Below are 17,412 nucleotides of genomic sequence, written 5' to 3'. Positions count from 1 at the left end.
AGATAGGATATATCCAAATTATAAACATAAAAATTTTAAAACGTGGAATTTGGCCTTACCACTGTTCTTTAAACAATCTTGAACAAGTAAGAGGACATCTGGCTGAGACATCTAGGAAATAAATCAATGAATACATGAAATTATTCCTAAGTGATTTTGCTTCACTGATATAAGACTCATCCGAAGTTCCCCAAATTCCTTTCTAAATGAGAAATGCACATTGCTACCAAAGTAATTGCTCACTATGCTGTTTGCATATGTCAGTCAAAGACAGACAGATCAACACCAAATGAAGATGAATGTGGGCAAGAGACCTACTACACAACTAACTCCTGATTAACTAATTATTGAGGTAATTTGCCTCTCAACAAGTCTCAAAGTGGTAGCTGGAAGTTTGTCAAATTGCTAACAATATTACCTCTCACTCTAATACCATTGCAACAGATAGCTTACTGGTCCTGGAGTCAGTCTTGCATTTCTTTTTAAAATCCTTGTTTTGCATTGGAACCAGACCATTTAAAATCATCAACTATATCCTTACAACTCTCAATGACTTCTTACTGCCCTTCGGTCAAAACCAAATTCTTTAATTACTGCGGTCTACACGATTCTGCAAGTCAAGCCCAGCCTACCTTGCCATCCTCATCTCCTGCTCTTCTTTTTCTCGGTCCCTTCACCATACTTACACAACCTTTCTTTTAGCTCCTTGAATATGCCAAGTTCTTTATTGATTTCGGGTATTTGCAAATGCTGCTCCCTCTGCCCGAAACTCTTTTCCTCCCTGTTTCCCCCTCTCCTGCAAGCTCCTTTTCATCTTTTAGAGCTCGGCTTAAATGTTCCCTCTTCAAAGAGGCCTTCATGACTGCTTTATCTCTGCCCAGCCCTTGTCATTTTCTATCCCTGAATCTTTACCTGCACAGCTCTCACTATAATTACAAGGTAATTACTAATCTCCTTTACTAGATGAGTTCCATAAAGAGGAACCATCTCTGTTTTGTCCTTTATAACCTAGTATGTCTGCCATACAAATGGGATTAGTGAATATTTGCTAAATGAATTAACAACACCAGATCAAAATAAAATAACTGCTATGGCTGGTAAATCACTGATCAGAATTTAAGGTTAAAAAACAGTCTACTGGGTAGCTTACCAGGTAGCTACAGCAGTCAGGTATAGCAAGAAGTAAGAGGCTGTAAAATAGAACCTCTGGGGCCCCAGAATCTGGACTTTTTTTTGAGAGAGGTGGGGCTGGCCAGGCTGTTCATGAGCTCCTGGGCTCAAGTAATCCTCTGACCTCAGCCTCCCAAGTAGCTGGGATTAGAGGGTTAAGCCACTGCACCCAGCTCAGAATATGGACTTTTAACAAGCAACCCAAATAACTGCAAACAGATCATTTATAAACAGGCCTGTGGGAACTACCAGTAGAGAAACGGATAATCTACTAAAGTGCCTTCTGGTTTTTTCTTCTTCTTTTTTTTTTTTTAAAGAGAGAGGGTCTCACTATGCTGCCCAGGCTGATGCAATTCTCAAGTACAGTCACAGCTAACTACAGTTTTAAACTCCTGGGCTCGTGATCCTCCTGCCTCAACCTCCAGAGTAGCTGGGAATACAGAACTGTGCTGTGCCCAGCTACACTCCAGTTTTAAAATTCTAACTCATCAACATACTTTTAAATCATGCTTAAACCAGAAATCCAGGCTAGGTGTGATTCTTTAAAAGCCTAATTATTCTAATAACATAGGTATATAAAAAGAGGAAACTCCAGAGATAATTAAACTTTCAGATCATAAATGTTTAAATATCTATACTGTTTAAAATCTGAATTCCCTTTCTGCCACTGGAAAGTTGATTTTATCAAGAAAACTTACTCTTTTTAAGTAACAGAACCTAAACACCCCCATCAGGTGCACGTGGTTGAAAAACCAGTGTTGGATGTATAAAAGATCCACAGACTAAAATAAGTATGAAAATTTGCAGAGTATTAAAAAAAAAAAAGCTCTGAAGCTGAAGGCAAGCAGATGCTGTCATTACACTTAAAATATCTTCAAATATCTAAAATATATTCATAGTTTACATTTGCAAGAAAGAATTTCCATACCACTCTGAAAATGCCAGCATTTCATTTTGTACTTACAATGGCTGGAAATTGGATGTCAATGTTTACATCTGAATTTTTGAAACCCAATCTGCTACAGGATGACCCATATAATCTTAGGGAACAATCTAAAAAATAAATAAATGAATAAATAAATAAATAAATGTCATAAATACAGTAAAATTTCTCAAAAGTTGTAACAAAACACTGCTATTTCAGAAACAGAAGCATCAATTAAAATTACACAAAAAAGCAAACTTGTATTCAAGACTAGCATAAACAAAGGAAAGGAATAGGTGGCTCTTTGCTCTTCACTTAACAGGGAAGGCAGCATCAACTATCATTTAGCTTAACAGCCACTCTTCATGTCAGTTGTAAAATGTCAAATTGCTACATTATCATGTATTTTATGAAGAAAATATTATTATCTAAATGTCACATTTTATGAAGAAAATACTCTTTAAAATAATTTTTAATATGTGTCAGTTGAAAAAGAATGCCTTTGTTTAAATTTATAAACCTGACAGTATATTCAAGAGCTAATGCAAACGTTTCTTTTCACCTTTTAGAATGCACACATAGGTGTAACTTACTATAAAGAGGTTTCACTAAAACAATAAAAAAAAATCTTTTGACATATTTAATATGAATTTCTCAATATGAACAAAAAGCATTTGCTACAACATAATCCCTATAGATAAACTTCTGAAAAATAATTACAATATCACTGATATAATTTAAAATGCTAGGCAGCAGGCACTTCACTCTTCAGAGGAAGACGTATGTGTGTATATGTGCACTATCTATATTATAGCATTTATTTTCAATGTTTTACTATGATGTCAAAATAGTATGCTTTCTCATCAGGAGTTGGTTTTCTTGTTTGTTTAAGGTTTGCTAAACTTCAAGTGATTTCACTGGGTTTTAGCAGTTTTCCACAACAAAGTACATTCATTTTTACATGAAATTTTACAGTAAAAATCATCAAAATTACAATGGACTTTTCAGGAAACACCTATATAATAAAATGAGTAGATTATTTTCCCTTATTCTTATGAAAGTATATCTGTTACAAATACTATATGTATGATCTTTCAGTAGAACAAATAGTTTTAAGATTTATAGGGTGACAAATACAAATAATGATTCCAACCCTAGCTGTGGATCAGAATCACTTGTCGAGCTTTGTAAAAATAGTTGTCCCTGGCTTCACAGGTAATTCTGATGCACAGCAAGGACTGAGAATGATTAAGCTATTCCAACCATTTACCTAAACACGAATGGACAGTGGGGGTTGGGGGACGATGTGGGCTGGGGTTTGTTGCTATCAAGGATTGACAGCAGTTGTGTCAGGCATTGAGCATATCTGACCTTAAATTTTCATATAATACACTCCAAATAGTTGTCCCCCCTCCCTATCATGCCAAAAGTCTAAAGTTAAAAACAGGCAGAAGACAGACATAACTTGGAAAATCAACTCAACAGTGCATAAAATCCAATACAAATTTATTAAAACTGGTTTTCAAAGTTCATTTTAGATGCTACAATTCTTTTAAGTACAGTTAAATAAAATCTTTTTTTTTTTTTTTTGATATGAATAACCTGAAAATAACTTCAGGATACTTCTCTTGATTTTAACTCAAAATATGGTGTCAATTTAGATGAGTAGAAAGGCAAACCAATATATACGCAAGAGTCCCATAGTGTCCCAATAATGCAGGGCATTCAACTTAAAAAAGTTCGCACACAGGGTAAAATTGATAATGGAATGACAAAGCATATGAAAGTCCTTGTTACCTTGGGGAAAGCTAGGGAAAACAAAAAACAAAAAAAAAACCAGAAAACATGAGCGCTTCATGACATGGGAAATAAATTTTTATTTGGTGAAAATTACTACTGGTAGGAGAAATGAATGAGGTACTTTTAGGTAGTTAAATAGAAAAACAAATCTAGAAAATACCTGGTAACTTGTGTTGGAACACATTTTCCATGATACGTTTAATTTCTAGCCTCTGTTCCAAGTTCTCATTGTGTAAGCCAAATTCCTGTACCACTTTGTCAATGGCAATGCCAACTGCATTTATCTGGGAGGGTGTTGGTGGGGGTAACGTAGTGAGCAACTCTTCCTCTTGCTTCTCCTTTTAAGATCAAATGTTGAGATTAAAAATGACTTTGTCACATAGTTTTTACCTTCTACCATTCACGAAGACAACGCCCTATAGAGTTTTCTTTTTCTTAGCCCTCCCTTCTCATCTTAGCTGTGTTATTTTTCATCCTATCAAACATACACATACTTCCTTTTGCACATAATGTGGATCAGTGATAACAGAGGATAGGCGGGCATAAGGAGAAAGTGTAAGGAAAGAATATTAAAAACAGCACTTACAAACACTGTTTGCTTTAATACTAGTATAAGGACATATACCTGGGTCCTATCAATGACTTCATATATCCTGATGCTGCCCTTAAGGAAATTCACAAAATTAACCAGTAAATACATCTGACCAGTATTATGTATTTTGGCTCAAATATATTCAATAAATAAAGCAGTAAAGTTATCAATATCATAGCCTTAAGGAGAAGAAAGCCACAAAGATGACAAGTAATAACAACTCACAGGTAAGCAGACTTGTTTGGGTTACATTCAATTTACCTTAATGTTTTTCTTGTGCCTCTTCTCCTTGATATGCTTATGGGCAAATGCAATGGATTCAATTAAAACATCACAGAGTCTGCAGGTGTACTTGGCTGCAGGGTAGTTTCGTGGTCGCTATAATTTGAAGAGATTTATTTAGAGAGACATAAGTAAAACCAAACATTCAGATAAACAAAATCAGCCAGGAAATGATTTCCCCTTCAATTTCTTTTCTCTAAAGAGACAGGAGTTTCACTACGTTGCCCAGGCTGGAGTGAACTGGCTATTCACAGATGCCATTAGAGCATACTACAGCCCCAAACTCCTGAACTCAAGCAATCCTCTTACCTCAGCCTCGCAGGTAATTGGGGCTACAGGAACGCCACTGTGCCTGGCTTCTTCTTCACTTTTAAAATTGCTACTGTCATTGTTCCCTTTATCACTACCCTAACAGTCATTTTAGGTACAATAGCAATGACTCCTAATCCTATTAAATCACACTGGATATCACTTTTAACTTGTAGTGCTTAAATACTGATAACCAAAGTAGGATATCTAATTGATCACAGCATGCATACTCAATTAATAACAAAATTTAGGCCCAAACCAGGATTCTAACCAATAAATATACATAGAAGGATGTTACCCTTTTGAGCCTGTCAACGCAATCTCTCTTCAGTCTCTCCTCAGCCTGCTGTAAGCCCAGCAGCTCCTTCGCTGAAAGCACAGACTCGTCGATCACAGGGCCTTCCAAGTCTCCATCCTGCTCGTTTTCCTCATTTCTAGTCTTCCGTGGCTTCCTAGGTCTGGCCCTCTGCTTCTTGTTTTCTTCAGTTGGGGGAGAAATATTATTGGCAATATTAAATAATGCTACTCCTGAGTAAAAAGCAGACCTTACATATGCATTAAATCATGGGAGAGAAGAAATCCCATCCGAATGCAAAGCAGAAGGAAAGGTAGCTGTCCCATGGACAACATGCTTGAACATTGTATTCAGTGAGTGCATCACCTGCAGACATTAATCCATAAAAATCAGCTTTTTGGAAAACTTAAAAGAATTCTACTTCAGTCATATAATTTGATTTTTATTATCTCTTCCTGGTATACTGCTGAGCATAGTAAAGCAACAGAAAAATTATAGGCAAGTATATGTATATTATATTTAATATATTACAATACATATTGTAAATATATCTTATATATTCCATAACATCTGTAAGTACACCTGTTATTCTCATTAAAACCATCCACATTTGGTTTCATCTTCTATAAGTGAACAATCTCAGTAAGGCAAAATGGACAATGTACCCCTGGACAACTCAGAAATCAACTATATCCTTGTCTGCAGTGAAAAATCACTCATTTAGTTGCAAATTTAGACTTCGATAACACATAAGCTAGGTCCCTCCATTAATATGAAGAAGTCCAAGCCAAAATTTTATTTACTAAGGACAACTATCTCTCATTTTACCTTTACTTTTATTTTAGCTTCTTTGAACGGCCTGTATGCTGAGCATATTTCAAAGGAAAAAAACAACTGGCAATTGAAACAAAAGTTTTCTCTAAGTACATTTGTTTATAAACTCTGCTATTAGTTCTATAATCCTTATAATGAATAAAAATAATCCTGTTTCTTTTTAAAACCTACAACTTTTCAAATTGTTAAAGTGATTGTGGGATTAAATGATAAAAAATTGCTTTAGATAGTTTTGACAACTTATATCGAGCTTTAAAAAATGAAACTATTAGTAACACATTAGTGCTTGGAAATATAAACGTACTGAAATGCCCTACATGAAGTAATTCCTCCATCAAGTTTTCAGAGGAACTCATGACTACTAGTATGGCAATTACAATGAACTGGCTGGCTGAAAAGGAAATTTTATAGGACCTCCAATTTTTAAAAAGCTTGCTGAGAGGTCTAAAGGATAGGCAGCAAGCATTGTGCTAAAACTACCTGAGATGACAATCACAAAATTCTGCAAACAACTTCCATAATATGAGAAAATTAAAAAAATTAAAGTGTTGGAAAAGTTGTTTCAAAAACTCAATCAAAATGCACTGAACAAATAAAATACTAAAAGGTAAGTTGTCATTTCAACAGAAAATCAGGCTATCTTGGGCTACCTTAATACTTCCTTTTTAATACCCCCCTACTCCCGATTAAATTATTATAATCTTTTAGGGCCAGCATTTCTGGTCGAAAAAAATTTCTTTTTCAGATAAGCATTTCTTCTACTTAGAGATCTATCCATGCTCATTTAGTAAACATTATCGAAAAAAGTTGCATCTAACTTCAGTGTTTATTACAGGTTTCTTAGGCAAAAACTCATTACAAATTTAAAATAACATTGCAATACCCTTTAGAAACGCCCCTGTTAGTTCGCAAGCCAGTTAGAGATAGGGAACCGAATTCCTTTTTTAAACTCTTCCTCTCTTCTGGTCACAAAGGCTTCTCCACATAACTATATTTGCTGTCATTTTCTAGAAAGAGTAACTTCTCTCTTCCTCCAAAGACCACAATTAACTCCTACTGCTTTTATACAGAAGTGGATGGCTGCAGAAATTCTGTCAGATAACGGCAGCTACCACAATGGTGTATCTTATTGTGCAATAGATGTAAAGCACTTTATATGTACTGCCTCAATTAATCCCTACAGCAATCCTGCTAATACTAATATTGTCCCCATTGTACAGATGGGGACAATGCTAATCCGAGAGAATAACTTCTCCAAGAGCACATGGCTAAATCAAAGGGATTGAAAATATAGATTAAAATATGGATGGGGCCAGGTGCAGTGCGTCATGCCTGTAATTCCCAGCACTTTGGGAGGCTGAGGTGGGAGGGACTGCTTGAGCTCAGGAGTTCAAGACCAGCCTGGGCAACATAGTGAGATGTCATCTCTAGCAAAAATGAAAAAAATTAGCCAGGCAAGATGACTCACTCCTGTGGTCCCAGCTAACTGGGAGGCTGACAGGGAAGGACTGCTTAAGCCTAGGAGGTGAGGCTGCGGTGAGTCATGATTGCACCATTGCACTCCAGCCTGGGTGACAAAGTGAGACTCTGTCTATAAAACAAACAAACAAAAAAAGGATGAAATCCTGAAATTCAGCCTTCTAACAACATAAAAACTGGAGAGAAATTACTAAAATCCCTTCTTGGAACATACACATTCACATCTGGAGTGGACTAGCACCGAAAGGCAATATAACCTTCTAAACCTAGTTTCACAGGCATGCGTGGTAAAAACTGTCAAAATCTCACCAGAGGGACTCTTGGAGGGTAAAGCTAGGTACCGACGAAAAATTGTCGGCCAGGTGTGATCGTTCATGCCTGTAATCCCAGCACTCTGGGTGGCTGAGGCAGGCAGATCACCTGAGTTCGGGAATTCGAGACCATCCTGGCCAACATGGTGAAATCCCGTCCCTACTAAAAATACAAAAATTTGCTGGGTGTGGTGGCAGGCACCTGTAATCCCAGCTATTCGGGAGGCTGAGGCAGGAGAATTGCTTGAACTGGGGAGGTTGCGGTAAGCCAAGATCGCGCCATTGCGCTCTAGCCTGGTTGACAAGAGTGAAACTCCATCTCAAAAAAAAAAAAGAGAAAAAGAAAAATTCTCATAATTACTTGGAGGAAGACTACCTGGCTTACCTCAGATTCACTGTAATAAGAGTTCCCTATATTCAGCATTCCAAGTTTCCCATATTTTATTTGCATATGGTTCACAAAGGACATGTGTATTTGAGTGGATGCTGTCCAGCTAAGATCATTAATGGCAATGTCCCAAATACATTAAATTGGCAATCTAGGACATTTGAGGGCTAAAGTAGGGGCAGTAATGTAGAGCTGAAAAAAACAGAAGGTAGTACTGTATTTAGGGGAAAACAAAAAGCAAATGTATCATAATTTCCATTATATCTTCTCACATTGTTGAATAAGACCCTTCCTTATTAAGACACAATTTTGATAAAGAAATTTCAATCTCTTTAATGAGATCCTTATTAGTTATACTTTCAGTTGAATCTCTCTAAAGTAAATAATGTTATACCAAAGCTTAATGCTTCCTATATGAAGATTTTCAAGGGACAGAAAATGAATAATTCTTTACTTAATAACTGTGAAAGCACATACCTGTGTGTCATACAGGGAAAACATGCAAGCTTTTGAATTACCTCCAATAAAAAGACAGCAAAATTAATCTCCTATTCAAATACATTTAAAAGCAACTTCTTTAGTTGCTTTTATAAGAATACAAATAAAATAAGAAAACATAAGTTTCTGTGGTCAGCAAACAGTTCCTTTTAATGTCTAGCTGCAAATTTTTGATAAACTTTCTTTTTAAAATGCTTTTCAGCCGGGTGTGGTGGCTCACACACCTGTACTCCCAACACTTTGGGAGGTTAAGGCAGGCAGATCAGGAGGTCAGCAGATCGAGACTAGCCCTGGCCAACATGCTGAAACCCTGACTCTACTAAAAATACAAAAATTAGCCAGGTGTGGTGGTGCATGCCTGTAGTCCCAGCTACTCAGGAGGCTGAGGCAGGAGAATTGCTTGAACCTAGGAGGTGGAGGTTGCAGTGAGCCAAGATCGCACCACTGCACTCCAGCCTGGATGACAGAGTGAGACTCCGTCTCAAAAATAATAATAATAATAATAATAATAAAGTAAAATGGTTTTCAAGATCAACTTCTACAAGACAGACTATAGGTAACAAAATTGCCCACATCCCACCTAGACACAGTAATACAGAAACACTTAAATAGACACAATTTTTAACAAAGAAAAACACAAATTAAAAGCCCAGAAATTATCAAGAAATGTTCGGCTCCGCCGTCAGGATTTCAGGTCCAGCGAGGCTGAGTTAATGGCCAGAGTAGCAGAGTCCCCAATTTTAGTTCTACTTCCTCATTTACTGCTCTGCATAAACAGGTCTGTGTAAATTTAACCTCTCCGAGCTGCAGCTGCCTGATTTGTAAAACTGTGATTACATCTTTGATATATCCCAACAGAGCGCTGCATCAGATAATACTTTAAGCTATTTCTAGCTTAAAGATTTAAGTTTTATGTCTCCCTACTACTTAACGCCTTTATAACACTTCATTCTGTTTCTGCTACTTGATATTGATATATACTCTTAATTTTCCAATTTAAAAATATCTGAGGGCCAGGCGCAGTAGCTCACGCCTGTAATCCCAGCACTTTGGGAAGCCGAGGCGGGTGGATCACTCGAGGTCAGGAGTTCAAGACCAGCCTGGCCAACAGGGAGAAACCCTATCTCTATTTAAAAAAGAGAAAAATCAGCTGGGCATGGTGGTGTGCACCTGTAGTCCCAGCTACTCGGGAGGCTGAGACATGAGAATTGCTTGATCCTGGGAGGCAGGGGCTGCAGTGACAGGAGGTCACATCACTGCACTCCAGCCTGGGTGACACAGCAAGACTGTCCCAAAGAAAAAAAAAAAAAATCAGGCCGAGTGCGGTGGCTCACACCTGTAATCCCAGCACTTTAGGAGGCCAAGGTGGGTAGATTACTGGAGGTTAAGAGTTCGAGACCAGTCTGGCCAACATGGTGAAACCCTGTCTCTATAAAAAATACAAAAATTAGCCGGGTGTGGTGGCACGCGCCTCTAGTCCCAGCTACTCTGGGGGATGAGACAGGAGAATCGCTTGAACCCAGGAGGCAGAGGTTGCAGTGAGCCAAGATCGCGCCACTGTACACCAGCCTGGGTGACACAGCGAGACTCCATCTCAAAAAATAAAATAAAAATAAATGGATCTGACAACTAGAAGAATCTACGAAAAAAGAAAAAAATATCAAATAGCACATTTCCCCCCATTTAATATCAGTAAGCACTTGAGACTTTCATTTTTATCCTAAGACCTTGTAAAAATAAAAGACGACCTTTTTGCTTTTAAGTATTCATATGCATGGGACACAAACTCAAACACCTTATAGGTAACCTGTGTATGAACTGGCCACTGTGAGAAAACATGAAAAGGCATCGAGCGATCTAGAAAGTGTACATATTCCCTGAATGCATTTAAACTAAAAAAATTTATTTAAAAGTGCTGGCCAGTTTGAAGCACATTCTGTACGACCACTAAAAAATGCTTTCAGTCAATAAACTTACAAGTCCATGTTTCCAACTATGATATCGTTTCATTTTTTTCCATCCAATTTGTGACTTTATTTCATTTCAGTAAATATTACCCATTAGATAAAAATAACCTTCCTGTTTGTAGAAATCATTGCCACATGGACAAAATCTACTTTTTACTTTTAGAAAAACATATTACCTCCTTATTATCCTTTTGGGGCAATTAACCAAGCATGTGAGGGCACTGAGAAATTAGTTTTGGTCTTACTGAAACCAAACAGCAAAAGCTTGAATCTATTTCTGACTTTCTAAACTTGTTTCTCAACCTGTTTGTCATGATCCCTTTTGAAAAACAAAGATCTCAGATTATTCATCTCGGGACACTGACACTATACCCAAAAGATGTAACTCCTGTGGCAGGAGATATACGCAGTGTATACTGTATTTTTACATCAACAAGTAAGTTTTTTTAAAAAAAACCTTTATATTCTGTCATTTATATTATGAACACATTAATTATTCAAATACAAAATTATAATTTTGAAAACACAAAAACCACTGAGCAATTACGATATGGTCCCCTGGGGCATATAGCTACCCTCTTCTGTAAAAAACACGTTATAGAAAACATGTTTACTTAAGTAAAATGAGCCTTGGGGCAAAGTTAACTTTTAAAGGGATCAACATGTGAAATGTGTTGAAGCTGCCCAAATATCATGATTACAATCCTTAAAATAATCACACTAAGTGACCACTTCTTAAAACATAAACTATGAAAAACTGAAACGAAATTGCTGAAAATAACAAAACTCATTTGGATGAAAAAGAATAAGACATTGCTGACTCTGAGGTTGTGATCTGACAAGTTGGAAAACATTACCAGGACTTCCTGCTTCCATTTCTGACGTGGTTTCTAGGCTTGTTAGGTCTTTATGAAACAGTCGTCTCACAGTTCTGCAGCCTCTTGTGTCTTGCCACCGATAACCGTCTTCATTTTCTTGAAAGGAGTCTTTTCTTTGTCTGTTTATAACAGGAATTCTAGGTCCAGGTTTGAATTCTCTCCAGTTGTCCGAATTACCAGTATGTTCATCAGACAGCCATCTCTTACTCTGATCTTTGTGGTTGTCATTCATCCAAGCAGGCTGACTGTAGATTGGGTTTTTAAATGCATATGGATTGCTGGAAACAGCACATGGTCCTTTTCTGGGGGTATTCCCATAGTTCCCTGGTGTTATCTTTTTTTTTTGAAGGCCCTTTTCCATTTTACTGCCATGGCCTTTAGCATGGTCATCTATTATTAAATAATCTTGTTGGGGGTGACCCCTTCTGAAGTCATCATCATCCATAGTCCCCCGGTCTTTAGTGCGCTTCGCGAAATAAGGTTTTGCTGTATCTCCCATGGTCTTTGACTTCAATTTTCTTACTTTGCACCTGAAAGAAGGCATTTTGGGAAAATATCAAACTATATAACAAGATATCATACAAGTATACAAAATAACACATTTATCGTACAGATGCCCAAAGCCTGTGAAACTCTTTCCCTATTTTTTTAAAATAAAAATTCTATCACATTCTTAATAATCAGTGCAATACTCTAGAGGTTGGGAGGCTTGGTCCTCTAACAGTCTTCATGAAAATTAATACTTACTATTTAGCATGAAGATTAAATCTGTGAATAAGAGACGCTCTATAGGTTCCAGAACGGTAGCATAGTAGAGTACTACTCAAACCAAGTATGGTCGGCTTTTCCCTCTGTAACAAAGCGTTTCTCTTCAAAGAAAACCTCATCCCAAGGCAATATTATCAGTATACTACCGAAACAGTCTTTTTTTTTTAAGTTGGTAATTACTTGTAAGTGTTATACACCGAAACTTTACGTGAACGGAGTACTACATCTTTCAACTCCAATTTTCCGTCCCTTCACCACCACTACTCCGGACAGACCGGCTTTGAGCGCTTAGGTTACGGAAGGGCTGGGCTCCCGACCAAGGTGCAGCTGTAATCAAAGGGGCTGGGTTTCCGATCAAGGGACAACTCCAGCTAACCTCCTCAATCCCCATTCTCCAACCCCAAACAAGTTTGGTTTTGTCAGGAAGAGCAATTCCCTGAGGAATGACACTCCTCTTCAATCCCCATCTGACCGCTCCACCACCGATCTGCCTTAGTTTCCACCCTTTTGAGACCGACGTGGAGAAAGAGGAGGCGTCCCCGCACTCCTGGCCAAAAAGCCACCGTGGGGACCAGGAAGCAGGAAGTGACCTGCTGTCTCCATAGGGTTCCAGGGTTCCCCCGGCCAGCCAGGGGGCCAGAGCCGAATGTCTTGACCCAAATCCCATCTTCTGCGCCCGCAGACTGACAAAAAGTGAAAACACGGACTCGAACCCGAGAGCTCAGTCTCTGCCGGCCTGGGGGTTCCTCGGTCACCCAAACTGGTGCAAGGAAGCCGGCGGGGGAGGGAACCAACGTACCTCCGGGGCCAGGCCGGACCACTACTCTGGAGTCCAGGAAACCAACTGGAGAATCAGCCCGGAGGCGAGTCTGGCAGGGACGTTGGGAGAAGGCGCCCAGGAGCACTTACCACCTTCGCCGCGGTCCCCAGCCTCTTCCTATCCCGGCCAGGCTCCCTCTCCGTGTTTTCCTTCGGCCCCACTTCCGGCGCTCAGCGCTGTCTCATTGTGCGCGATTGGGAGCCGACTGTGCCCCCGCCCTAGCGCTCTGCCGCGCACACCGGAAACGCGCGCCGCGCCGCGCCCCGCCCCGCGGTGCCGCGCCCACGCTCCGGCCCCGCCTCCCTGCCTGGCCCCGCCTTCCGCGCCTGGCCCCGCCTGGCCTGTCCAGTCCGGTGCCCCAGCCCACTCCCTCCAGGTGTCGGTCTCCGGGTCTGGTCCCCGGGTGCGCCCCTTAGCGCGGGCGGATTACTGGCTAGCCGGATAGCCGGTTCGCCGGCGCGCGGGGGCCAGGCCCGAGCTTCTTACCAGAGCAGCGCTTGCTCCTTCTCTCTCTGGGCTTCGACGCTCCTCTGGTTCCCCTCTCTGCTCGGGGCGCTGAATGCTCGGGAGAGGCGCGGGAGCCCAGACTTACGCACCCGTAGAGGGACGCGGAGCCGGCGGTCGGGCACAGCTGCCTTCCCCGCGCTCGGGGCCTCGGCTTTGCCCCAGGGTGCTCACCGGTTGCTTCCAGGGGGAGTAAAGGCTCCGAGGCCTCGTAGCGCTCTTAGTGTTTTTCTGATAATTCGGAGTGATTAATGTTTTCGTGAATTCTTAATTGCCGACCTTGTAGAAATGCCAGCATTTAAACATCCACTGCTCACCCAGATCTCAAAGTGGTGAAGGAAAATGCTCTGCTTTTTTCTTAGGTTGTGTAAGGATTACTTTTACTTAAAAAAAAAAAAATTCAGTACATTTCGAAGAATATGTGTAATGGCAAGGGGTGACCAGGGAGCGTTCAATTCGAATTTTTGAAGAATGCACACCTCGAACTCAGTATTGCTTTTTATTTCTTTACTGTATGACCTTCCTTGCTGTTTGCAGTGTTCTAAATGCTTTGAAAAGCATCAAGCAACTAGTGAAATTAGGGAGCGTTGGGAAAATCGAGTTTCCATTTCTCTGCTTTTTTAAAGCATGTAAATGGAAAGCTATCAGGTCCTATGGGGCAATGGCCTTAAAATAATAACATGCAAAGTACTGGCTATGTCAGTAACTGCTGTGAAGGCTTTACAAATACTAACTCCTTTATTTTATTTATTTTTGTAGGGACACGGGTCTCCTATGTTGCTCAGGCTGCTTTCCAATTCCTGGCCTCCAGCCATCCTCCCACTTTTGCCTCCCAAAGTGGTGGCATGACAGGGGTGATCCACCATACCCAGCCTTAACTTCTACAATCCTCACAACTTCAGGAAGACTCTATCATTATCCCACTTTTAAAGATGAGGACATTTAGCACTTGCAGTGAAGTAAATGGCACTGCTGCAATCCAAACCCTGAATATGAGGCTGTTATTAACCATGTGGCTATATTAAAAGTGATGTAAAACACATTCCTACAACTTTTATATAATTCCTTACTTAGATATTTTGATTCTGAAAATACATGAGGATCAAACTGATAATCTCTTCAACAGGCAGACAGTGGCCTTGAAAATATAGAGTCTAAAAGGGAGTATGATGAAGCATGATTACATTAATTCTGAGACAGCAGCGTCACCACGCCCCACCCAAACCAGTAATTCCTGTACAAAAGAACTGGTTTAGAAATCTGCCTCCACCTAGAGTTCTAGAGTAGCAGTAGAGGACACATCTTTTTAAGGATTTAAATTCTTTTTTTTTTTTTTTTGAGATGGAGTGTCACTCTGTTGCCCAGGCTGGAGGGCAGTGGCATGATCTCCACTCACTGCAACCTCCGCCTCCACCTAGAGTTCTAGAGTAGCAGCAGAGGATACATCTTTCTAAGGATTTAAATTTTTTTTTTTTTTTTTGAGACAGAGTCTTACTGTGTTGCCCAGGCTTGTCTGCAGTGGTGCGATCTTGGCTCTCTCTATCCTCTGCCTCCCAGGTTCAAGTGATTATCCTGCCCCAGCCTCCTTAGTAGCTGAGATTGCAGACATGCACCACCATGCCTGGTTAATTTTTGTATTTTTAGTAGAGAGGGGGTATCACCATGTTGGCCAGGCTGGTCTTGAACTCCTGACCTCAAGTGATCCACCTGCCTCGGCGTCCCAAAGTGCTGGGATTACAGGTGTAAGCCACCACGCCTGGTCGGATTTAAAATATTTTTGCCGGGCACTTTGGCTCCTGCTTGTAGTCTCAGCAACCTTGGAGGCTGAGGTAGGAGGATACCTTAAGCCCAAGAATTGGAGGCTGCAGTGAACTATGATGGTGCCACCACACTCCAGGCTTGGCAACAGGGCAATACCCTGTCTCTCTCAAAAATAAATTTAAAAAATAAAATGTTTTAAATTTGCATTTTCTTCAACGTCTTTCCCAAAGCCCAACTTCTTTTATTCTAATAGTTGCTTTTAAGATTCATCTTGAGGACAAATCAGGCTCTCTAAAATAAGATGCAGTACTAATCAAAATATACTGACAACAGAATATACCTTTTTCTGTCCATATTATGCTGTAATGGATATTTAAGTTGGTCCTAGGAATCCTTACAATCTGGTTGGAAATTTTGGTTTGATTTTTCTTTGGATGTCACTGGAAGGATTAATGAGTTTCTCAGAATCTTTGTGGTGATTGCTTCACGGTCTTGACATATTTCCAACAACCTGAAGCAGAAATGTGAGGGCAAAGGCTGCTATATACTGTTAAGCTATGCTCAGAGGACATTAATACTGCTCCATATGTTACAATATATTTTCTATCTTGAGCTTAACATTGTAATACATCTTGAAATTCTTGTGATTCTATCTTGAAATTAACATTGTAATACATGTACTACATCTTGACATTCTTCTAATTCTATCTTGAAATTAACATTGTAGTACATGTAATACATCTTGACATTCTTGTAATTCTATCTTGAAATTTACATTGTAATACATGTAATACATCTTGATATTCTTGTGATTCTATCTTGAAATTAACATTGTAATACATGTAATACATCTTGAAATTCTTGTAATTCTATCTTGAAATTAACATTGTAGTACATCTTGATAAGTCAACTTTTAACAAACCCAGTGCTTTTTTTCTATACAGCCATGGAGTCAGAAATACAGGAATTATATTCATAGTTTTATCAGTCGAATTTTTTCCCCAGTGGTTTATTTTGTTTGGTTTGGTTTGGTTTTCAGTTTTTAGAGCTCTAATGCTTAGATGCCAGTGGTTTTTATCCACGTTGTTAGCAAGTTATGTTGGTTCCTCCTTTAAATCTGTCCGGAGTCCAGTAACTTATCACCACTTTCTCTGCTTCCGGCCAGATGCTCACCACTATCACTTGCTTCCACCTTGTCCTCCAATCTACTCTTTTTTTTTTTCCTGAGATGGAGTTTCGCTCTTGTTGCCCAGGATGGAGTGCAATGGCATGATCTCGACTCACCACAACCTCTGCCTCCTGGGTTCGAGCGATTCTCCCACCTCAGTCACCTGAGTAGTTGGGATTACAGGCATGAGCCACCACACCCAGCTAATTTCGTATTTTTAGTAGAGATGGGGTTTCTCCATGTTGGTCAGGCTGGTCTCGAACTCCCAACCTCAGGTGATGCACTTGCCTCGGCCTTCCAAAGTACTGGGATTACAGGCGTGAGCCACTGTGCCTGGCTCCTCCAATCTACTCTTGACACAGTAGCCAGAAAATGCATATTAAAAGCCAGACTGAGCTCCCCCTCAAAACACTTCACTGGCTTCCAATTTCTCTGGGAGTAAAAACCAAAGTCCTTCAATGGCTCAAGGCCTTTCCCTTTACCTACCGATCTCAGCCCTTATTCCTCTTACCCCAGTGGTATAATATAAAATATATTTGGCCTTTGTCCCCAGTTTCTGTCATAGAGCTCTTAAAATCCTTGAAATTTCCTGAGTGATAGAAGTGTCTTTCCGTGTTCATAGTGAGCCCCTAAACTCCTGAGTTTATGCTAATGAGATGATTT

At 39.8% G+C, this 17,412-nt stretch overlaps 1 protein-coding gene across 6 annotated transcripts in view; it reads right to left on the bottom strand.

The window, feature by feature from the left end:
* Window positions 1–13,524, bottom strand: part of TUT7 (terminal uridylyl transferase 7) — a 65,469-nt gene extending 51,945 nt beyond the window's left edge. For 2 of the 6 annotated variants that reach the window (XM_007969659.3, XM_007969663.3), the window contains exons 1-7: window positions 13,406–13,524; window positions 11,708–12,258; window positions 5,377–5,558; window positions 4,749–4,865; window positions 4,056–4,233; window positions 2,135–2,223; window positions 60–111 (exon numbers count right to left, since the gene is read on the bottom strand). In XM_007969659.3, the coding sequence (XP_007967850.3) occupies window positions 60–111; window positions 2,135–2,223; window positions 4,056–4,233; window positions 4,749–4,865; window positions 5,377–5,558; window positions 11,708–12,227 (1,138 nt within the window). In that variant the 5' untranslated portion in view covers window positions 12,228–12,258; window positions 13,406–13,524. The other 4 variants (XM_007969658.3, XM_073021457.1, XM_007969662.3 and 1 more) reach the window with 4 other exon arrangements.
* Window positions 13,525–17,412: the final 3,888 nt, after the last annotated feature.

This window comes from Chlorocebus sabaeus, chromosome 12, assembly GCF_047675955.1.
Source record: "Chlorocebus sabaeus isolate Y175 chromosome 12, mChlSab1.0.hap1, whole genome shotgun sequence".
Classification (NCBI taxonomy): domain Eukaryota; kingdom Metazoa; phylum Chordata; class Mammalia; order Primates; family Cercopithecidae; genus Chlorocebus; species Chlorocebus sabaeus.
Note: the sequence above shows the minus strand (reverse complement) of the source record. Positions and strands in the feature narration are given on the sequence as shown.